Source organism: Scyliorhinus canicula, chromosome 14 (genome assembly GCF_902713615.1).
Source record: "Scyliorhinus canicula chromosome 14, sScyCan1.1, whole genome shotgun sequence".
In the NCBI taxonomy this organism is placed as follows: Eukaryota; Metazoa; Chordata; class Chondrichthyes; order Carcharhiniformes; family Scyliorhinidae; genus Scyliorhinus; species Scyliorhinus canicula.
In genome coordinates, this window is record NC_052159.1 from 61163744 (window position 1) to 61187725 (window position 23982).

General features: G+C 42.2%; 1 protein-coding gene across 2 annotated transcripts in view; it reads left to right on the top strand.

Annotated features, from left to right (window-relative positions):
* Positions 1–23982, top strand: part of cwf19l2 (CWF19 like cell cycle control factor 2) — a 201683-nt gene that overhangs the window by 23270 nt on the left and 154431 nt on the right. For both annotated transcript variants that reach the window (XM_038817825.1, XM_038817827.1), the window contains exons 2-5: positions 2818–2928; positions 16814–16930; positions 20334–20444; positions 23301–23420. In XM_038817825.1, coding sequence (XP_038673753.1) covers positions 2818–2928; positions 16814–16930; positions 20334–20444; positions 23301–23420 — 459 coding nt within the window. The remainder of the gene's footprint in view (positions 1–2817; positions 2929–16813; positions 16931–20333; positions 20445–23300; positions 23421–23982) is intronic.

Below are 23982 nucleotides of genomic sequence, written 5' to 3' on the forward strand. Positions count from 1 at the left end.
GGCATTGTGGTATGATGCAGTCGGGGGAGTGGGCGTCAGAGTCCTCAACATTGGCTCTGAACCACATGAAATGTCAAGACTATGGGTCAGAAATGGGCAAGGAAACCTCCTGCTCGTTATCATCTACCACCTGCCCTTAACTGACGAATCACTACTCCTCCATGTTGGAGAAAGAGCTAAGGTTGTCAAAGGCATAGTATTAGAAAAACAAAGGTAGTTTTAAGGGATTTATATTCGTATTGATAAACATTAGAAATAAGTTATAGTTGTAAGTGTGTTCAATTTAATGTTTCTGTGCCTGGAAAGGTAAACCATACAGTTAGCTTTAAAGTGTTTATATATGGGGGAGTTGGTTAAGTTCCAGTTGTAGTTCTGTGCTTCGAGAATGGCGTGAAGAATGAATAAAAGGCATGTGGGTGTTGGTTAGCAGCAGGAGGCCCTTTTAAAGGAAAAACACTTCTTAAGTTTTAGTTTTAGCTGGATATATTGCAGTTGGATACAGGACACTGGGAGTGAACGTCTCTCAACTCTGCCAGGAGAAGATGGACAGAACAAGGGAATTGCAAAGATGCAAGCTTCTGTCTAGATAACCAGTGAATTGGGACAAAGACTGTCTAAGACGACTGGAGTTAAGTGAACAGAGACCAAGGTATTATTGAGAAGAAATCAAGGAAGATTAAACAAAGGATTCTGAGTTGGAGACAATTGCAATAACCAGATTTAAAGTAGGATAGCAGACTTCAAAGGTAAATGACAGATCTGATGCCACCATAGTACAACTCGGGATTGAGAGTTAAAGCAATTGAATAGTTTGTACAGAAATCAAGACAAGAAATTCAAAAGGTTGGTGTAAATCCTGGATTGGATTCGCTGTTCAAAAGAGTCATTGGGAAAACGTAAACTGGATTTTGGAATACAATAATAATAATCTTTATTATTGTCACAAGTAGGCTTACACATTAACACTGCAATTAAGTTACTGTGAAAATCCCCTAGTTGCCACACTCCAGTGCCTGTTCAGGCACACCGAGGGAGAATTCAGAATGTCCAAATTACCTATCAGCACATCTTTCTGGACTTGTGGGAGGAAACCGTAGCACCTGGAGGAAACCCACGCAGACATGAGGATGGTGCAGACTCTGCACAGATATTGACCCAAACCGGGAATCAAACCTGGGACACTGGCACTGTGAACCATTGTGTTACCGTGCTGCCCACTAATGGAAAGTATTATTGTGAACGGAAATTTTCAAGTGTATTTTCTGGGAGTGGAGTTTGGAAACTCTCATGTGACAACCATCTGGGGGGATTCTGAGGAGAAATCCACAGACAGTAACTTGTGTCCTAAGTGGAGTGTGTGTATTTGGTCACAACCAATCTGTGCGCTTAAAAGGTACTTTGTGTTAATGAGACCATTGTAGCGTAAAATGTATTTAGTAATCCGTGTTCATCTTAAAATCGGTGTATATCTGTTAAACTAAGGGGGGGGGGGGTAGTATAATAATCCAACTTTTCATGTTTAATTTTTTTTCTTGTTAAAACTAATTAGCGGTCCTGTGACTCTGCTCCTCCACATGTTATAATAACAGTAAAAGTTGCAGTCTTTTGAGCCAGGGTTCAATTCTGGAATTTTCTTGTCCAGTATAACATCAACTGGAATCATAACAATCATCCCCAATGATTGGAATTCACTTAGTGCTAGGGACCTGGACGGGGCAGAGTTTGTAAGGAGCATCCAGGAGGGCTTCTTAAAAGAATATGTAGACAGTCCAACTAGGGAAGGGGCTGTACTGGACCTGGTATTGGGGAATGAGCCCGGCCAGGTGGTAGAAGTTTCAGTAGGGGAGCATTTCAGGAACAGTGACCACAATTCAGTAAGTTTTAAAGTGCTGGTGGACAAGGATAAGATTGGTCCTAGGGTGAATGTGCTAAATTGGAAGAAGGCTAATTATAACATTATTAGGCGGGAATGGAAGAACCTTGATTGGGGGCGGATGCTTGAGGGTAAATCAACATCTGACATGTGGGAGGCTTTCAAGAGTCAGTTGAAAGGAATTCAGGACCGGCATGTTCCTATGAGGAAGAAGGGTAAATACGGCAAATTTCAGGAACCTTCGATAACGAGAGATATTATAGGCCTAGTCAAAAAGAAAAAGGAGGCATTTGTCAGGGCTAGAAGGTTGGGAGCAGACGAAGCCTGTGTGGAATACAAGGAAAGTAGGAAGGAACTTAAGCAGGAAGTCAGGAGGGCAGAAGAGGTCACAAAGTCATTGGCAACTGGGGTTAAGGAAAATCCCAAGGCTTTTTACACGTACATAAAAAGCAAGAGGGTAGCCAGGGAGATCCCAGGAATCAATTGAGTGAACCTTCTTTGAACTGCTTCTAACACATATTTATACCGTTTCTTAAATAATTAAAGCAAAACTAGACACAATACTCAGATGTGATCTCACCAATGCTCTGTATAACTGTAACAAACCATTCCTATTTTTATATTCTATTACCGTTTTATATTCCATTTGCTTTCCTAATAACTTGCTGTACCTGCATATTAACTTTCTGTGCGTTCAAGTACATATCACTCTGATCACTCTGTACCACCAACTTCTGCAATCTCTCTCTATTTAAATAATATGCTGATTTTCTATCTATTTCCAATGCTTTTCTGTTCTAATACTCATCATTATTTATTGTTCATTCTATGCTTTTCCAATGTTGTTTCTCACTTGGAAAAAGCTGAATAATAAGAATTAAATATATACCTGTGGGGAATCTTCAGCATTAATGTTTTAACTGAACCTTTTCTCCCTATTTTAGGCTCAAGCTAGATATCAAAAAGAAGAGCGACAGAAGCAGCTCAGTCACTTACGTGGTGAGGACACGTGGATGTTACCAGAAGTGAATGAGCGACTAGAGGAGTTTTCAGAGGTATTAAAAGTGATTTTTTAATATCCTAAATAGGTAACTACTTGAGCTAATTCCTCTTGAGATTTTATTGATTTACTACAATGGAGAAAGTGCTTGAAGTAGTCTCAGTTGTTAAAGTAAATATCTTTAAAAATTCGGCACGGATGATATTAGTATTGATGTTTTCTTCATGAACAACAACAATTTGGACTTTCATTGCATTTATAAAAACGTAAGTATCTCTGAGCATTTTACAAAAGAGAAAATAGACTTTGAAGATTAAAATTAATAATGAACAAAGATGGAGACTTTAAGGGGGCTTTTCAGTTGAGATGAGAAATAGCAAGCTTAGAGAGAGGGTTCAGTATAGCTGAAAGCTCTGTCAGTGAAGGTGAGGGAATGGGCAGTAAGTCCGATTTGAAAGAGGTTAAATGCTTGTGATGGATTAATCAAATAAAACAGCTTTTGATTTCTCTCAATATTAATGAAACTGTGTCCACTAACCTTTCAATCAACAAAAGTTTTGTTGTCTCTTTGACATGCAACGATAACGTAACAAATTTTGATGAAAAGTCACAAGCTGAAATGTTAACTCTGTTCCTCTCTTAAGGGCAGCACGGTGGCACACGGTTAGCATTGCTGTCTCACGGCACCAATGTTCCAGATTCGATCCTGGCTCTGGGAATCTGTCCATGTGGTGTTTGCACATTGTCCCCGTGTTTGCGTGGGTTTTGTCCCCACGACCCAAAGATGTGCAGGGTAGGTGGATTGACCATGCTAAATTGCCCCTTAATTGAAAAACATTAATTGAGCACTTTAAATTTATATTTAAAAAAAAACTCTCTTCCTCTCTTAACGGATCTTGTCAAACCCGAGCATTTTTATCATTTTCTGTTTTCCTTTTAGATTTTCAGCTTCTACAGTATTTTGCTTTTGGTCGCAACAAGACCCTGCAAGTTTGTATTTGCAAGCTGAAGGTAGCAGGGAATGCCATTAACCTTACACCGATATCTGGTTAGGTGCCTGTAAAGTTGACTTTGCTTGTATTGACATATAAATGGCTGTATGTGAAGATCACCCTGGAAGGCCTGATCTGTTGAAAGCAATACTATCTAGGATAATGGAAAAGTAACACGCCACAGGGATGATGGTGCAAGCTCAAAGCAGGTTGTAATGGAATAAGTAAAGAAATAACAGATGGGTCTGCATGAGCTGTTAATGGCAATAGCAGTATCATTGCTTGTAAAAGTGGAAAAGATAGTTTTGGTCTAAAATTGCTGAACTCAGAATCCAGAAGGCTATTGTCAAATTGACATAACTTTACAGTGTGAATCAGCCAAATAAACAACAATGATATAACGTCCGAACATACAGCAATTTAACGTTTGAACTACAATAGAGAGAGATTTGCATATAATTCAAAACCAATTCCTTAACAAAAGTGTTTGCTTCGTCTGTGAACCGAGACCTGAAGACGGGCCTTGTAAAGTAAGCTAAAGCAGATACCCTCTTTGAATAGGGCAGATTTTGCCCCATTAAATGCTGCCCTTTTTTTCAGCAATTCAGCAGCAAGGTTTTGGTAAAGCCGAATTGAGTGATTTCCCCCCATTTAATGTCACGGTGCTCCCTGCCCATTGCAAGCTCTGCTCTTTTTCTTTAAAGTTATGGAACCCCGAGATCATTGCTTGAGGGGTTCCTCTGCACGAGGTCTTGGTTGCAGTGCTCGATGAGGCCGATCTAGCTCTTGGGGGGGGGGGGGGGGGGGGGGTTTGAGCACCTTCTCAGCCATCATTTTAAATAACATGTCGGCTATGAATTCTGTGGGGGTGTTGACCCCTATTTCCTCCGGCAGACCCACAATGCGGATGTTTTGCCTTTGTGACCTTTCTCCAGGTCACTTACTTTATTCTTCAAAAATCTGTTCGCACCCAGGACTGAAGACATGTTTTTTTCCAGTGCCGTGATCCCCTCACAGTGGTCGGAGAGGGCCACCTCCATATTTTAGGCTGCGTCATCTCACGCTTCCATTTTTTCCCTTCCAACTGGCTCGAGATTTGACTTGGGAATTCATCCACTGACCTTTTTACTTCACCGGCTAGATCCCATGGTGTTTTTCTCAGTCCAGCTGCCACACTGCGGCTGATGTCTTCAACTTATGGCCACGCGATCGCCATTGGGCAGGAGGAGAATGCCGCCACCATTTTGTCTTCGGCTGACTCCAATGAAGCATCCGGATCTGAGGAGCACATTTGGCTCTCCCCCCCCCCCCGCCGCCCACTCTCCTCTTGTTTTTGTTGTTCTTAGGCATATTTAGAAGCTGTATGATTCACCTACTTTTTATGTTGTTTTTTTTGGCTTGCGCTTTGCGAATCGGGTTTGGGCGGAGTGTCTCCCGGTCCATACCCTCAGCTCCCATCCGCCACCGGATTATCAAATTAAAAGATAAGGTACTGTTCTTTGAACTTCTTTGAGCTTCATTAGAATACAGAAGAGAGATGTCTGATTGGAACAGAAAATTGGAATGCCAAACAACCGATGGCTCAGGATCACATTTGAACAGACTAATTAGAGCTGTTCAGCAAAATGATTACCCAATCTGTGTTTGGTTCCCCAAGTAATAATCTTTATTAGTGTCATAAGTAGGCTTACATTAACACTACAATGAAGTTTCTGTGAAAAGCCCCTCGTCGCCACATTCCGTCGCCTGTTCGGGTAAACTGAGGAAGAATTCAGAATGTCCAAATTACCTAACAGCACGTCTTTTGGGGCTTGTGGGATGAAACCGGAGCACCCGGTGGAAACCCACACAGACACTGGGAGAATGTGCAGACTCCGCACAGACAGTGACCCAAGCAGGGAACCAACAAGAGGGGGGAAAAAACTACTTTCATAGAATCATAGAATTTACAGTACAGGAGGCCATTTGGCCCATCGAGTCTGCACCGGCTCTTGGAAAAAGCACCCTATATAAGCCCGTGCCTTCACCCTATCCCCAAAACCCATTAACCCCAGCTCACCTTTTTGGACACTAAGGGCAATTTATCATGGCCAATCCACCTAACCTGCACATCTTTGGATTGTGGAAGGAAACCGGAGCACCCGGAGGAAACCCACGCAGACACTGGGAGAACGTGCAGACTCCGCACAGACAGTGACCCTAGCAGGGAATCGAACCCGGGTATAGAGATCACATTGTGAGCAGTGAATACAGTATACTAAATTTTAAGAATAACTGCTCACAATCTCTCTGCTATATCTCTGGCATCAGACAGTTTTATTGAGATCCATTTTGGATGCACCACAGTTTTCTATAACTAAATATTAGGACGACTGAAACTATGGTCTTTAACCTCTGTTGCAAGCAACCATTTCTTGCTCCAAACTCCAGCATGTGATTATCTCCTGTCTCTGATGGGTAGGTGCCATGGAGCCTGCCTGGTGACTGTCGGGCTGAACCAGCTTATTTGCACCCTTACGGCATTATAGTCAACTTTTGAGCTGAGGTACCATACTCCATCCTCCATCACAAAGACCTCCCTATTTCCACCTCTGTAGTATAACGTGTCTCCATCCTTAAGTTAATACATTTGCTATTGATTCCTTCATTCATGTCTGTGGCAACTCCAGATGATTACTTCATTATTTCCTGGTTGACCTCCTCATCTCCACCATCAGTAAACCAGTTCCAAAAGTCTCATCCCTTTTCCTGCACTTTGGTTCAAAGCATATATCCTTCCTGCAATTATGATACAGTAAGTCCTCAATTAAAGTTGTGGTTGCATTCCTGAAAATCACATGTGAAACAACTTTAAGTGAATCATAGGTTTCTAGAGGAATCTATTTGAAAGCAAAATTAGGTTCCTTCAGACATTTCTCATCCAGAAAAGACAATGTACAACTTGAAATATTATACTGAGCATGTGCAGCACTGTGCATTCCTTACAAACTAAAATACATCACTAAATATAAAATAAATACAATACATACCCAATAGAAAATACACTCACCGTACAAGTACTAATATTTCCGGATTGACCATTCTTGATATAGTGACAGAAATTGGTTGGTGCTATAATCAGCTGAAGTCCCAGACTGGTTGTACTGACCAATATCTGCCAATGGATGGATCTGAGCCCTTCATTGGGAGTTCAGCACCAGCGAAGCCAGGAGCAGAGGCAAGCAGCGGAGTGAGCAACCAAAAGAAGAACAGATCTGGGGCTTCAGGCAAGAACACAGGGTTAACATTCAGGCCTGGGTTGACAGATGACAAGTAACATTCATGACATGCAAGTGCTGTGCAATGACCAACTCAAACATGAGAGAGTCTAGTCATCCCCACCATCACCTATCATTAACATCCTGGGGAATCACAGTTGGCTAGAAGCTTAACATGGGTTGATAGACTAGTATAACAGGCAGGCAAGTGTGGGAGGTGACAGGAGTGGTAATATCACTAGACTGGTGGTCCAGAGTAATGCTCTGGGGGATATGGGTTCAAATCCCATTATGACAGATGGTGGAATCTGAATTGAATTAATAAATCTGGAATTAAAAGCGAGTCTCACTAATGGTGACCATGAAACAATTGTAAAAACCATCTAATGTCCTTTAGGGAAGGGAATCTGCCGCCCTTACCTGGTCTAACTTACATGTGACTCTAGATCCCTGGTAATGTGGTTGCCTCTTAACTTCTCTCTGAAATGGCCTAGTAAGCCATTCAGTTGATTCAAACAGCTACAAGGTCAAAAAGCAATGAAACTGGATGGGCCTGCCAGCATCAACCCAGGCACTGGAAACAACAATGACACGCCCAGCCTCATCGGCCCTACACGCTCTTCCTTCGTAACATCTGGCTGCCTGTGCCAAAATTGGGAGAGCTGTCCCACGGACTAAACAAGCAACAGCCTGATATTGCTGTTCTCATCTAGACGCCACCAATACCATCCCTGGGTGTGTCCTGTACCACTGGCAGTACTATGGGCACAGTGGTATGCAATCAAGAAGGATTTACCCTGGGAGTCCTCTGCATTGACTTTGGATCCCATGAAGTCTCATAGCATCAGATAATACATGGGCAACAAAACCTCCTGCTTGTTACCACCTATCACCCTCTGCTCAGTTGATGAATCAGTACTCCTCCATATAGGACACCACATGGCAATTACCACCCTGTTGGTCTACTCTTAATCATCCGCAAAGTGATGGAAAGGGTCAACCGTACTATCGAGTGGCGTTTACTCTGCATGAACCTCCTTACTGATGCTCAGTTTTGGTTCTGCCAGTCACTCAACTCCTGACCTCACTTTTGCCTTAGTTCGTACATGGACTAAAGAGCTGACTTAAGATGGAGATGAGAGTGATTTCCCTTAACGTTAAGGCAGTATTTTAGTGACTGTTACCAAGGAGCAATAGCAAAACTGAAGTCACTGGGAATTTGGGGGAAATCTCTCCACTGGTTATTGGAGATGGAAGCCCAGTCCCAGGACATCACTAAGAGTTCCTCCAGGTAGTGTCCTAGGCTCAGATTCAGCTGCTTCATCAATGGCCTTCTCAACATCTTAAGGCTAGAAGTGGGGTTGTTTGCTGATAATGCACAGTATAATTTGCAGCTCCTTGGGTAATGAATCAGTTCATGTCCATATGTAGCAAGATCTGGACAATATCCGGGCCTGGACTGATATGTAGCAAGTAATATTCATGTCAGGCAATGGCCATCTCCAACCAGATCAAATCTAACCATCTCCATCTGACATTCAGTAGTATTACCATCACTGAATTTTTTTGAAGAGCTAGTTCTCTGATTTCTTGAGCTGTGGTACTAATTTCCATGATTTCATCAAGATTTCCTCAAATAAGTGTTTTGAATTTAGTAATTTAAAAAATAAGTTAGTCTCCAATGAATGTGTTTATAGGCATACATTTGAACACAGGTGTGAAGGCATTGTCATAATATTAATATGAAATTGATGATAAATTCTCTTGCCACTTGAGATTTTCTTCATTTTAATTATTTGCAATTAAAATTTAATTTTGCCTGTCGTAAATATTAATGAAAGATATGCTTCTAAATTTCCCAGTAGGTTTTCCTAAGAATTTCATCAAAATTGACATTATGAATGTAACCATCAAACTGAGTAATGATTATATGAAATTTTAATTGCAAATAATTAAAATGAAGAAAGTCTTAAGTGGCAAGGGAATTTCTCAGTCTTTAATTTCAGATTAACATTATGACAATGCCTTCACACATCAAATCAAATGTATGAGTATAAATACATCAATTGGAGACTGACTTAATTGCATTTATGTAATCAAATACTTTCTGAATAAATAGAATTGAGTAGGAAATTATAGAATATTGGTATAAGGAACTTGTATTATTTTAAAAAGCAAAGTGGTTTGCAATACATAAGATACCTGACTTTTTTTCTGGTGGCCACTAAAACTTTAAGTTGGGTGTATGCGATGTGGGTAACTTCTTCTTTCACCTATGATATCATCTTTCACTTGACTCTGTACATCTCCAGCCTGTGTCTGGCACCAGTTTTGGTAGATTATGGAATTAAAGTAAAGCCTGACCGGGTCACATGAAGTGCCTTCCCTTTAAAGGGAATCATGATTAAATGTCATACTTGGGTAGGGCAAGCAAACTGATTTTAAACAAAAAAACGAAAATGAAAATATCAAATCAAAACAAAATACTTCTGGACATCTGAAACAAATACAAATGTTGGAAAAATGCAGCAGGTCTGGCAGCATCTGTGGGGAGTGAAACTGAGCCAACTGAAGAAACATATGGACTCAATTTTTTCTCCTCGGATGTTGCCAGACCTGCTTTTTTCCCCCAGTGTTTTCTGTTTTGAGATCAAATCAAATGATGCATGCCGTGCTTACTGGTCACAGAAGGTATCCAGTGAGTCAGTACACACTGTTGGTTTTCAACTTGTAAAGAAATCCCAAATTAACATGTTTCTTCAGTGGAAGCTGGAAACTAACAGCTGGAAACTAACTAACTCCCCGCATGCCTCAGGAGCCTTCACATATGTGCAGATTGGGAGTTGGAAGCCTATGTGCAGTCCAGCATTTGAAGTTCTTTGGCACTAGTGGCCAGTGCATCCGTGTGGAAGGAAATTGCACCAAAACCTGACTACGGGTCCCAGGAGTGAAGTCCAGAGAGGGAACCAAGGTGGTAGGACAGGGGAAAGGCTGAAGAGAGAGGGAGACACCTGGGGAAGGAGATTACCAGTAAGAACCATGGGAGAGTAACAAAGAAAGAAGCTCCCAGTAATCAAAGTACTACGGTTGACATACTCAAAGTCATGAGGGCTTGTCTGAGTCAAAGTGACATTTGGAGGGAATTCTATGCTTATTTCAGTAATGGTAACCATAACAACTATTATTGATTGGTGTAAAATCCCATCTGGTTCACTAGAGTCATTTAGGGAAAGAAATCTGCCATCCCTACCTGGCCTGGCCTGCATGTGACTCCAAATCACAGCTGTGTGGTTTCATGTTCACCATTACCAAGACCAGTTTTAAATTCCAGGTTAATTAATTGAATTTAAATCCCACCAGCTGTTTGGCGAATTTGATCCTGTATCCCCCAGAGCATTTGTTTGGGCCTCTGGATTGCTTCTCTCGTGATATTACCACTAGCTACTGTCTCTCGTCTACAGTTCAGTCAGTTTAACTTGGTGGATGAGAAAGTTTTTACAAATGATAATCCAGAACAACAATTTTTTTTCATAAATGTTTTTTATTGGGTTTTTGAACAAAGTATATTTACCGTTATGTACACAGGATAAGAGACATATATATACACATATATAGAAGAGAAGGGCACACCCAAACATACCAAAGAAAAGAAAATAGAAAATAATAAACCCCCCCGGGTCTATCTCCCTCACATGCTTTGGCGACTTTCCCCTGATTCTTGGCTACCTGGCTATTTTTACGCATGTTCGTTGGCCACAAACAGGTCCCGGAACAATTGCGTGAATGGCTCCCAGGTTCTGTGGAAGCCGTCTTCTGACCCTCGGATTGCGAATTTGATTTTCTCCATTTGGAGAGATTCCGAGAGGTCGGACAGCCAGTCTGCAGCTCTGGGCGGTGCTGCTGACCGCCAGCCAAACAGGATTCTACGGCGGGCGATCAGGGAGGCAAAGGCAAGGGCGTCCGCCCTCCTCCCCAGGAATAGATCTGGCTGGTCCGAGACCCCGAAGACCGCCACTTTCGGGCATGGCTCAACCCTCATCCCCACCACTTTGGACATAGCCTCGAAGAAGGCTGTCCAGTGTCCGACTAGTCTGGGGCAAGACCAGCACATGTGTGCGTGGTTGGTCAGGCCTCCTTTGCATTGTTCGCATATGTCCTCTACCTCCGGGAAGAACCTGCTCGTTAGGGTTCTGGTTAAGTGGGCTCTGTGTACCACTTTTAGCTGCATCAGGCTGAGCCTTGCGCACATGGAGTGGAGGTGACCCTATGCAGTGCTTCGCTCCAGAATCCCCACCCTATCTCAATCCCTAGTTCCTCCTCCCATTTCTTTCTTGTTGCATCTAGTATGGAGTTGGCCCTTTCTATCAGTCAGTCATACATGTCGCTACAGTTTCCCTTGTCGAGTATGCTTGTGTCCAGTAGTTCTTCTAGTAGTGTCTGTCATGGCGGTTGTGGGTACATCCTTGTCTCCTTTCGTAGGACGTTTTTGAGCTGTAGATACCTTAGCTCGTTCCCCCTGGCTAGCTGGAATTTCTCTGTCAGTTCGTCCAGTGTTGCGATCCTGCCGTCCGTGTATAGGTCCCTGACTGTCAGCATCCCTCCGTCCTGCCCCCACCTTTTGAAGGTGGCGTCAGTCAGTGCTGGTGTGAACCTATGGTTGTTGCAGATGGGAGCTTTGTCCGACATTTTGGTCAGGCCAAATTGCTGCCGTAGTTGGTTCCAGGATTGGAAGGTGGCTATCACCACCGGGCCACGCACACACACATACGAACCCCATGATTAGTTTGTCCAGCGCTTTGAAAAAGGCCTTGGGGATGTAGATCGGAATGGATCTAAGTAGGAAGAGGTACCTGGGCAGTACGTTCATTTTGATCATCTGGACTCTCCCCACGAGGGCGAGTGGGAGTGTGTTCCATCTTTGCAGGTCCTTTTTTACTTCCTCCGTCAGACTGGTGAGGTTCCATTTGTTGATCCCTTTCCAGTCATGGGCTATTTGGATCCCCAGGTAGCGGAATTTGTGTCGGGCTTGTTTAAACGGCAGTCCCGTTAGTGCTGCCCCCCCCCCCCCCCGAGAAGACGCCAGACCCTTTCAGGAGTCCAATGATTCCGTCCATGCTGCTCTGTGGGTCCAAAATGTAGAGGAGCAGGTCATCTGCATAGAGTGAGACTCTGTGCTCTCTGCCTCCCCTTCGGATTCCCCTCCAGCTTTTTGCTGCTCTGAGCGCGATTGCTAGTGGTTCGATTGCTAGAGCGAACAGCAGCGGGGACAGTGGGCATCCTTGTCTGGTGCCCCTGTGCAGCTGGAAGTATCAGGAGTTAGTATTGTTGGTCCGTATGCTTGCCATGGGAGTGTTGTATAGGATCTTTACCCAGGAAGTGAACCCTGTTCCAAGCCCGAACCTCTCCAGTACCTCTATGAGGTATTTCCATTCGACTCTGTCGAAGGCCTTTTCTGCGTCTAGGGAGACGATCACCTCTGGTGTTCTCTCCCCTGATGGGGTCATTATCACGTTCAGCAGGCGCCTGATGTTCGAGGTAAGCTGTCTACCTTTGACAAAGCCCGTCTGGTCCTCTGCGACCACCTCAGGTACACAGTCTTCTCGCCTTTTGGCTAGGATTTTGGCAAGTATTTTGGCATCCGCGTTCAGCAGTATGACCCACATTCCGTTGGGTCTTTGTCTTTCTTAGGTCTCAGCGAGATTGAGGCCTGTGCTAGCATGGGTGGCAGTGTTCCCCTAGCTAGTGAGTCTATGAACATCTCCTGCAGGTGCTGGGCCAGTGGTGTCTCACATTTTTTGTAGAAGTCCGCTGGCAACCCTTCTGGTTCCGGCGCCTTCCCCACCTGCATGGAACTAATGCTGTCCATTATCTATCCAGAACAAAATTTGAAGTCACATGGAGAAATTTGGATTGATTATGGAAAACAATCATGGATTTTGTGTTTAACTGCTCTGATTTAGCTTTTTGATGAGGTAACAGAGAGCTGTGTGTACATCGACTTCCAAAAGGTATTTGATATTGCACCATAAAGTCTGTGGAAGAACAGGACAGTGATAGCACGGATACAAAGTTGACTGGATGACACGAAACAATGAATAATGCTGAATATTGTTTTCAGACTGAAGGATGGAAATAATGGGGATCTCCAGGATTGGCATAAGGACTATTGCTTTTCTTCATCTATTATTATTGATCATATTAAAGACCCAAGCTTTGGCGTGCATGATGCAATTGTAAAGTTTGCAGATGACACAAAACTTGGAACCATGGTGACTTTTGAAGAGGATAGTAATAGAATTCATGAGAATGTAGACAAGTTGATGGAATGGGCAGACACATGGCAGATGAAATTTAATGTAAAGTTTGAAGTGATACATTTTGGCTTGGAGAATGAGAAGAGGCAATATAAAATAAAGGGTACAATTCTAAAGTGGGTGCTAGAGCATAGGGATCTGGGCAGTATGTGTACAAATAATTTGAAGGTGGCAAGGCAGTTTGAAAACTTGTTTAACTAAGCATGCAGGATCCTAGTTTTTATAAGTAAAGGCATAAAATACAAAAGCAAGGAAGTTATGATGAGCCATTATAAACACTGATTTGGCGTCAACTGGGGTGTTGTTTCCAGTCTGAGCACTGCACTTTAGGAAGGATATGAAGGCATTCGTGAGGGTGCAGAAAGATGTAGGAGAATCATTCCTGGGATGAGGGACTTCAGTTATGAGGATAGATTGCGATGCTGGGGGTAGAGAAAATTTGACAGACGTGTTCAAATCCATGAGGGATCTGGACAGAGTAGTTGGGGAGAAACTGTTCCTATTGGTGGAAAGGTTGAAAACCAGAGGGCAATGTTTTAAATTAATTGCCAAAATAACTTGAGGTGATGTGAGGAAATTAGTGTTATGCAGCAAGTGTTTGGGATCTGGAATCCACTGTCTGACAGTGTGGTGGAGGCAGATTCAGTCGTGCTTTTCATCTCTATAATTATCTGAGGATAATGATTTTCAAGACTACTAGGTAAAGGTAGTGAAACTAGCTGATTTACTCTCAGAGAGCAGATTGAACACAATGGGCTGAATTTTATGACAAAACATACAAAAATATCCAATATTGTGCTGAAAGAAACACCACAATTACATCTTTGAAGCTACCCAGATGTCAGGAGCGGCATAATTGCTCCATTCCTCTCCCTGGTATCTGTCTGACATTGAACCAGGCTATTCGCAAATTTGCTATTAAATTTGACCCCAAGATGTGCTTTCTACCACATATTCATACAATCATTAAGAGTGCTTATTTCCAACTCCTTAACATTACTCAACTCTGCCTCCTCAGCTCACCTACTGCTGAAACATTTGCTCATGCCTTTGTTACCTCTTGTTTTTTTAAATAAATTCAGAGTACCCAATTATTTATTTTCCAATTAAGCATGGCCAATTCACCTAACCTGGCCTTTGTTACCTCTTGACGTGACTATTTCAACACGTTCTTGGCCACCAACCACATTCTACCCTCCAAAACTCTCCTGTCCATGTGCTAACTTGTACCAAGTCTTGTTCATTCACCACCCTTGTGTTTACTGACCTAAAATGGTTTCTGGTTTGGCAACACCTTGATTTCAAATTATTTATCCTCGTTTTAAAACTCCCTCCATGGCCTTGTCCCTCCCTATCTCTGTAACTTTATCCAACCATCTGCAATCTTTATGTTCCACCAATTCTGCCCTAATATCTTGCTTATTTGGCTCCATGTCAAGTTTTCTTTGATAACGGTCCTATTATCAAATGGAACATTTTTACTATGTGAAAGGTGCCATGCAAATTCAAGTTGTAAAAATGTTTTCATTGTGATTTCAAGTAGGAGAGATTATGTAGGAGGGATTAAACTATTTATTGCTATTTAAGTATAATTGTTAATGCAAATAGGTTATTAGCCTGCAGACGTCACTGATTAAAAAAAAATTTAGAGTACCCAATTCATTTTTACCAATTAAGGGGCAATTTAGCATGGCCAATCCACCTGCCCTGCACATATTTGGGTTGTGGGGGCGAACCCCATGCAAACAGGGGGAGAATGTGCAAACTCCACACGGGCAGTGACCCAGAGCCGGGATCAAGCCTAGGACTTCGGCGCCGTGAAGTTGCAATGCCAACCACTGCGCCACTGTGCTGCCTGACTTCACTGAATTAAAAGTACATTTTAAGGAGCTTAAAATTAATTTTCATTTTACCAGAAGAACAATTACCAATAATCTTGAATATCAATATAGATAAATACCATTAGAAATTGATTTCATTCAGGAACTGAATAGTTGCCGTTAAATAATTGAAAGGTAGAGACATAGTTATGAATAGTTCTGACAGTTAATCGATCATACTGTTGGTCCAGTTCTGAATTATGAACTTTAAATATCTTTGCTCAACTTACATCAAAGCCAAAATGACAATAGAGATTGGAGAACCTTGCAGCACTGAAGAAGACCATTCGATCTATGAACTATCCTGTTAGTCCCATTTGTCTAGTCATCCCCCTTATCTCTGTTCCCCCAGCTCCAGGCATCACATCTCCCCCCCCCCCCCCCCCCCCCCCCCCCCCCCAAATTCCCAACAAAAGTATGAATCTCATCCTTATTCCTCACTAGCTTTGACAACCAGACTCGAAACATTAGCTCCGTTCTCTCTCCACAGATGCTGTTAGACCTGCTGAGATTGTCCAGCATTTTCTGTTTTTGTTTCAGATTCCAGTATCCACAGTAATTTGCTGTTGTCCAGTCTTGCCCCTTAATGTTGCAATGTTTTTCTCTAAACTTTGATAAGACCACTTGGCGAACTGCTCACTTGTCTTTGAGTACTGCTATGTGATGTTTTGCACAGATTTGAATGGGAAGACTGGGTCTTAAAGACTAATTCATGTCTGAAACATGGCACCTCCAACAATTCAGCACTTCGTCAATGCTTCATTGAAGCGTCAGTCTATATTACGTAATCAAGTTCTTGGAGAAAGTTTTGAACCCTTAAGAGGCGAGAGTGCTGCCACTGAAGCAAGGCTGACACACACATTACAATTTGTTTGAACTAGCAGTGTTTGTACTAGCTATTGGGCAGGTTAGTGAAAGAATAATAAATGTGAATTTATATACCTCATTATACCAATGTCACAAAATTGTTTCACAATGAATAATGCTCGAGTGTATCTGAACAATATGGGAACATTCTGTGTTACTGTACCAATATTCCACAGATAGCAATGAAATAAACGGAAAATCATTGATAAATGCTGCCAGGGCATTCGTGTTTTGATCTGCTGTAATTTCTAACATATGTTAGAAATAGCACTTGTGGTGTAGGGGATCAAACGATATGGGGGAAAACTGGATTAGATTATTGAGTTAGATGATCAGCATGATAATGAATGGCGGAGCGGGCTTGAAGGGCTGAATGGCCTCCTCCTGCTCCTATTTTTTCCATGTTTTCTATGTTTCTATCATGCTATTAATGTTCATATAAATTGATTTTCTCTCATTTGTGTTTGTTAGAAACCTATAAGATTCTGATCCTAGCACTGCAGTGAATTCCGCATGATGGAATCATTTGTTTAGAAGCACAGTTTACTGACGGTTGAACATTCAGTAATTTTGATGGATAAAATAAAAAAGGAGGAAATTTTTAAACAGGTGAAATGTGCCTTCTTACAGGAACATTGTGTTAAATACAAGAAGAAAAAGGAGAAAAAATCAAAGAAAGGCAAAAAGGAAAAGAAGAAAAAGAAAAAACTCAAGGAAAAGTCTGATGAATTCAGTGAAAGTTCTTCTGTACGTATAGATTTAAGACAGGAAAACAAAACTTGCATCATGTTTGTATGTTACTGTAATTGTTCACTTTAAATGGAAAGGAATACAAAAATGCAATTCTCTGGTAATATAGACTGCTATAGATCTAGAAATTAAGAGGATGGGGTTCCCCTACCATACTGGCATTGGGCAGGCATGTACAGATAGGCTCATTGGTGTTTTATGAAATATCGTGCCTCGATTACATGCCTTTATCCAAGCTTCGGGTGAAGACCTTTACTGGAGCAGTATAGCATTTCTAGCTCCAACACCAGTCACTCAATCTGTTTGGTCATAATCTTTATTATTGTCACAAGTAGGCTTGCATTAACACTGCAATGAAATTACTGTGAAAATCCCCTAGTCGCCAGATTCCGGCGCCTATTCGGGTCCACTGAGGGGAAATTCAGAATGCCCAAATTACTTAACAGCACGTCTTTCAGGACTTGTGGGAGGAAACCGGAGCACCCGGAGGAAACCAACGCAGACACTGGGAGAACATGCAGACTCCACGTAGACATTGACCCAAGTCGAACCCAAGACCCTGGCGCTGTGAAGCAACAGTGCTAACCACTATGCTACAATGCTGCCGATGAGTGCGGTTGACAGGTGTACCATGGCATTGGCTTAGTTGTGGACTGTTTTGCACTGTTGGTAAGTCTCTGTTAAGAAATAGATTGAGACTTTCCAATTAGCAGAGACAGGCAATTTGTATCCCATGAGTTTTGGATAAATTGAAGCCCAGGACATATAGGCGAAAGGACAGGGTTTCAGTGCAGGCTCCACCATTCGGTCTTGACAAATGGAGAGATTCTGGATCGGTGATATAAAAGAGGAGGGTTGATAGATATAGCTCAGAATTACTACGTTATTTGTTGATTCAAGCTTCAAACTGTTGATGAAAACAACAAGAACTTGGGTTTCTAGGGCCTCTGACATAGTAAAATAGAATTTAATAACTAGCTATTTAAGGAGATATTAAGTCAGGTAACCAAAAGCTTGGCCAAAATTAGGTTTGAAGGAGCTTCTTAAACAAGAAAAGAGCGGTGACGTGGTTCAGTTGGGAAGTTCCTGAGCTGTGGGCCTAGACAGCTGAAGGCATGGCTACCAATTGTGAACTGCAGTAATAGAGGGATGCACAAGAGGCCAGAATTGAAGGGATGCAGCTTTCACAAAAGGACTGGAGCAGATTACAGAGATTGGAAAGGTCATAGTCATGGACAGATGTAAGCACCAGGATGAGAATTTTAAAATCAAGTTGTTACAGGACCAAGAGCCAACGTCAGTTAATGTGGCACAGGAGTGATGAGTGAATGTCAACACACAGAAGGATTTTAATATTTCATTTTAAGGGGCAGTGTGAAAGAATAAGCTTTATGACATGACATGTCCCTGAATAAGCTTTGTCTAAAGTTTTTAAATATTGCACAGACCATCAATATACTTAAAAGCATGCTGTGATGGATTAATTTAATGTTACTGATGATTTCTAAACTGACACACATACTTTAATAAACCAGTGCCAGTCTCACACCTAAAGTAATAGAATTCAAGAAATTTGTATACATACGTAGTTGCTTTGTCAATTCTGCTGTAAACTTTAGTTGATAATCAGACTTTGCATCTATTGTGATCTTTGATAACTATATATTTTCAAGTAAGTTAATCATACCAACATGAAATTAATTTGGATGATCAGGTTCACTGCTATTGTTCTGAGGCCCTGAGAGTGGAGCTAATGCTTAGAAAGATCAGTAGATATTTATATTCTCAAACTGAGATTCATCATAGAATCTATGGCAAGGAGACAGGCCCTTTGGCCGAAACTACTCCGTGCCAACCAAAAAGCCACTTTAAGAGTTTTATGAAATCGGCTATAACATTTTAGTTAATATATTTGTTAACAGCAATTGTTCTAACCATTCAAACAGTGAAAAATATCTGATGCATGGATCGACAATTATACAAACCTGTCTTAAACTAATCAATGGGCGCGGATTTCCCTCTCAAATCTGGCTTTCTGCCCCTTGGGGCAGCACAGTAGCATGGTGGTTAGCATAAATGCTTCACAGCTCCAGGGTCCCAGGTTCGATTCCCGGCTGGGTCACTGTCTGTGCGGAGTCTGCACGTCCTCCCCGTGTGTGCGTGGGTTTCCTCCGGGTGCTCCGGTTTCCTCCCACAGTCCAAAGATGTGCGGGTTAGGTGGATTGGCCATGCTAAATTGCCCGTAGTGTCCTAAAAAGTAAGGTTAAGGGGGGGGGGGGGGGGGTTGTTGGGTTACGAGTATAGGGTGGATACGTGGGTTTGAGTAGGGTGATCATTGCTCGGCACAACATCGAGGGCCGAAGGGCCTGTTCTGTGCTGTACTGTTCTATGTTCTATGAGTTGCCCGGCGCGATCTAGATCACACCCAGCGAGGGCCATTAGACTCATTTAAATATGTGTGGCCTATTTGAAGCTGCGTTCTCCCAGTCACCGGCCACACCGGTGAGGCTTCAACTGGGTGCCGATTAGTACTGGTGCCCACGAGCGGAGACCAGGCATGATGGCCACTCTGTGGTTCTCCGAGGCCATTGGAGCCTCCCGGATGGTCGGTGACAGTGCAGGGCGGTTTCCTGGCACTCCCCCAGATACCATGATAATGTCACTGCCAGGGTGCCTGGTTGCCAAGGGTTGGGGTCTGAAGGGGGCCATGCGCATGAAAACAGGGCTTTGAGGGGAGGGGGGGGGGGTGGGAGGGAGGGATATGAAGGGGCTACATAAAAGTTGGGGAAGGTGAGGGGGGCCTGAAAGCTGAAGGATGGGGGGAGACTCAGTGACCCGATAGCGGGGGTGGGAAATGCCCCTGGATGCGGGTTGTGGCATTGCCCATGGGTGGGGGGTGCGGGGAATCCAGGTCTGGATCACACCCAAAAAGCTGGCCGGAAACACCCTGCCATACTCGCCCAAAATGGCACTTAATCTTTTGGGAGAATCAAGGCCTGTGTTAATATGCACCCAATATTTCTACACAAAATTAATGTATTTAATGAATGGTAAAGAAAAAGGTTACTGATACATTGTGTCTTGAGAAAAAATAATTAATTCTGTCTTTGAACTGTAAAAACAAAAATGGCTAGATGGTACTTCTAAGTTTGGCACTGAATAACTAGGATTGCAGAAGAAAATTATTACATTAGGGTGTGAAATAATTGCTATCTTTGGTCTTAGTGTAAGCTGCTCATGCAACATTGAATTGACAAAGGTAAAATAAGTTATTAGAAAACCCATCGTATTACATATTTTAATTGTGAAAGCTCTTGAAATTATGTTAATTGGATACTATTAACACACTTATCATAATTAATGGTGAGCAATTTATTTTGTTTTATTTATTTTTATTAAGGATTCAGAGATGGAATGGGTTGAAGCTCCTACTGGTTCTAGCAGCAGTGAAAAGCCTTGGAAAATCCAGGAGGAACAATTAAATTTTGCGAATAAATCAGATGCTGCTAAGGTATGAAAGAACTTTTCAGGCCCATAAAATATTACAAAGTCCATTAGGGAAGGAAATCTGTTATTTGGTCTGGTCTTTAAATGACTTCAGACACAAAGCAACTTGGTTGATTGTTAACTACCTTCTGAAATGGTCCATAAGCCACTCGGTTACATCAAAAATACTGAAAAAACTATGACAAGAATAAAACCTGACACACCACTTGGATTCATATACAAAGAAGGCATACTCATCCCAGTTGACTCAGAAGTTCCACTCACTAACATCTGGAGTTTTGTGCTAAAATTGGAAGCGCTGCCTTAAGACTAGTCAGCAACAGCCAGCATAGTCATACTTACAGAAACACACCTTTCAGCCAATATCCCAGACTACTCCATCACCAACTTTGGATATGATCTGCCCCACTGGCAAGACAAACACACCAGAGGCAGTGCCGCAGTAGTTTCCAATCAGGAAGGAATGGCTTTGGGATTTCGCAACATTGACTCTCAATGAATTTGCAATGAATCAGATCATAAATGAGAAGGAAATCGGCTGCTTATCACCTTTCACCTTCTCTCGGCTGATAAATCAATGCTCCTCATATAAATTCTTTATCATAGTGAGGTAGTTATTCTTAGCTAGGGCCCTGAATCTTAATAAAGGTAACTATGATGGTATGAGGCATGAATTGGCTATGATGGAGTTGGAAAGATTACTGAAAGGAAGGACAGTGGACAGGCAATGGCATGCATTCAAAGAACAAATGGGTGAACTCCAAAAGTTGTTTATTCCTATTTGTCGCAAGAGTAGAAAGGGAACCATGTCCAAACCGTTGCTTACAAGGGAAATTAGAGATGGTATTAGATTCAAGAAGAGGCATACACGTTAGCTTGAAAAAGCAATAGACCAGAGGATTGGGAGCAGCTTAAAATTCAGCAAAGGCGGACCAAGGGATTGATTAAGAAGGGGAAAATTCAATATGAAAGTTAGTCCGTGGGGAACATAAAAACTGACTGTAAAAGTTTCTATAGATATATAAAGAGAAAATGATTGATACAAACAAATGTAGGCCCCTTACAGTCAGAAACAGGGGAATTCATAATGGGGAACAAAGAAATGGCCGAGGAAGTAAATTCACACTTTGCTTCTGTCTTCACAAAGGAAGACATGAATAATGTACCGGAAGTTCTGAGAAACACAAATTTAAGTAAGGAGCTGAAGGAAATTAGTATTAGTAGAGAAATAGTTTCAGGGAAATTAATGGGATCAAAGGCTGATAAATCTCCGTTGCCTGATAATCTTCATCCCAGAGTACTTAAGGAAGTAGCCCTAGAAATATTAGATCCATCCGCGGTCATTTTCCGAAATTGTTTGGACTCTGAAATGATTTCTTTGGATTGGAGAGTAGCTAATACAAACCCATTATTCAAAAAGGGAAGTTGAGAGAAAGTAGGAAACTCTCGACCAGTGAGCTTAATGTTGGTAGTAGGGAAGTTGCTCGAGTCCATTATCAAGGATTTCATAGCACAGCATTTGGAAAGCAGTGGCATAATCAGACAAAGTGGAGATGTCGGCGTTGGACTGGGGTGGGCACAGTAAGAAGTTTTACAACACCAGGTTAAAGTCCAACAAGTTTATTTGGAATCACTAGCTTTCGGAACGCAGCTCCTTCATCAGGTGAGTGACTCACCTGATGAAGGAGCTGCGTTCCGAAAGCTAGTGATTCCAAATAAACTTGTTGGACTTTAACCTGCCGTTGTAAGAATTCTTACTATAATCAGACAAAGTCAGCATGGATTTATGCTTGACAAATCTCTTGGAATTCTTTGAAGATGTAACTCGTAGAGTTGACTCGGGTGACCTGGTGGATACAGTTTATTTAGATTTTCAGAAGGCTTTCGACAAGGTCTCACATAGCAGATTAATATGTAAAGTTAAAGTGCATCGGATTGTGGATGGTGTCTTGAGATGGATAGAAAGCTGATTAGCAGACAGGAAGCAAAAAGTTGGAATAATGGGGTTTTTCCAATTGACAGGCAGTGACTGGTGGGGTACCACAGGGATCTGTGCTAGGACCCCGACTGTTCATTATATATTAATGATTTGGATGAGAGAACTAAATGTAGTATTTCCAAATTTGAAGATGATACAAAGTATCACCATAATAGGGCGTCCCCTCCATGGGATGACCATATCCACCACGACACGCATTGAACCCCAATGAAGAGACCCCCCCCCTCCCCCTGACTGCACCCATCCCTGACCAAACAACCCACCCCAAATCCTACCACTTGCCACTTTCTCCTTAGCTTGTAGGTGACTGGACCTTTAAACTTACCTGATTACAGCAGCTGTCAATAAAAGGCCTCAGGAATAAATCGCAGTACACAGTTCTCGCCTGGCCTGAGTTAGAAGTTCAGGCGAGAAAGGATTGAAATGAAATGAATGAAAATCGCTTATTGTCACGAGTAGGCTTCAATGAAGTTACTGTGAAAAGCCCCTAGTCACCACATTCCGGCGCCAGTTCGGGGAGGCTGGTACGGGAATTGAACCGTGCTGCTGGCCTGCCTTGGTCTGCTATAAAAGCCAGTGATTTAGCCCAGTGTGCTAAACCAGCCCCCGATTGACCGATTGACAGGGTTACGAGTTAAGAAATTAGGAGCAGAAATTAAGAAATTAGGAGCAATCCAAATCTGATTGCCATCCACCGAGGTCCATGCCCATATACTGTATAATGTTAGCAGCCTTCTAGTTCTTCATTGGAGGTGGGCTAGCTGAATAACATGAATTCAACTCTGTAAAGTTAGTACATTTTTAATGTTGCACTTTGCTCCATAAATTTAAAAATTATTTAATGTATTCATTCTGTGCTAGAGGGAAGAATGGATGACGTTAGACTTCATGTCTATAAAGACAGTATCCACTGCAGCAATACGAGCTGGAAAACTGAAGGAGAAAGAAATGGAGCAAGAGAAGGTGGAAGCCATGGAACAGGTAATGAGAAAACATGAAATAATTACAGCAAGATAAATGATTTAAAGTAGCCAACAAAATATAAGATACAGTATTGAACAAAGTATGCACTTTAGTGTACAACATTGCAGTACAGTGCTGCCACTGTAACTTAATTCAATTTAAATTAAGTTAACTGAAGTAATACTAATGTATCCCGGAACCCACAATTACACTTAGAACTATTCTGTCCTGCACAGCTTCTCCAATTTCTCATCTCCATACTCTGTTGACATGTATTGATCCACCCCTAACACTTTGGGGAAGAGAACCAAGTTGCAATTGTGACTCTTCAATAAATACTTGTATTTATATTGCATCTTTAACACCGCAAAACATCTTGAGGTGTTTCACAGGACTGTTATCAAACATAGTTTGACACTGTTTCCGGAGGCGGCCAGGGAGTGAGCGGTTGCACATTTGGTGGCTCCCATTCAAAGCGGTATTTTTTCGTCTTTTCCCTTCCCGAATGTGGAAGTATTTGATGGCAAGAGGTGCAGGAGTATCCTTTAGAGGGTGTTACACCTCTGATGTGGCTGGTGGA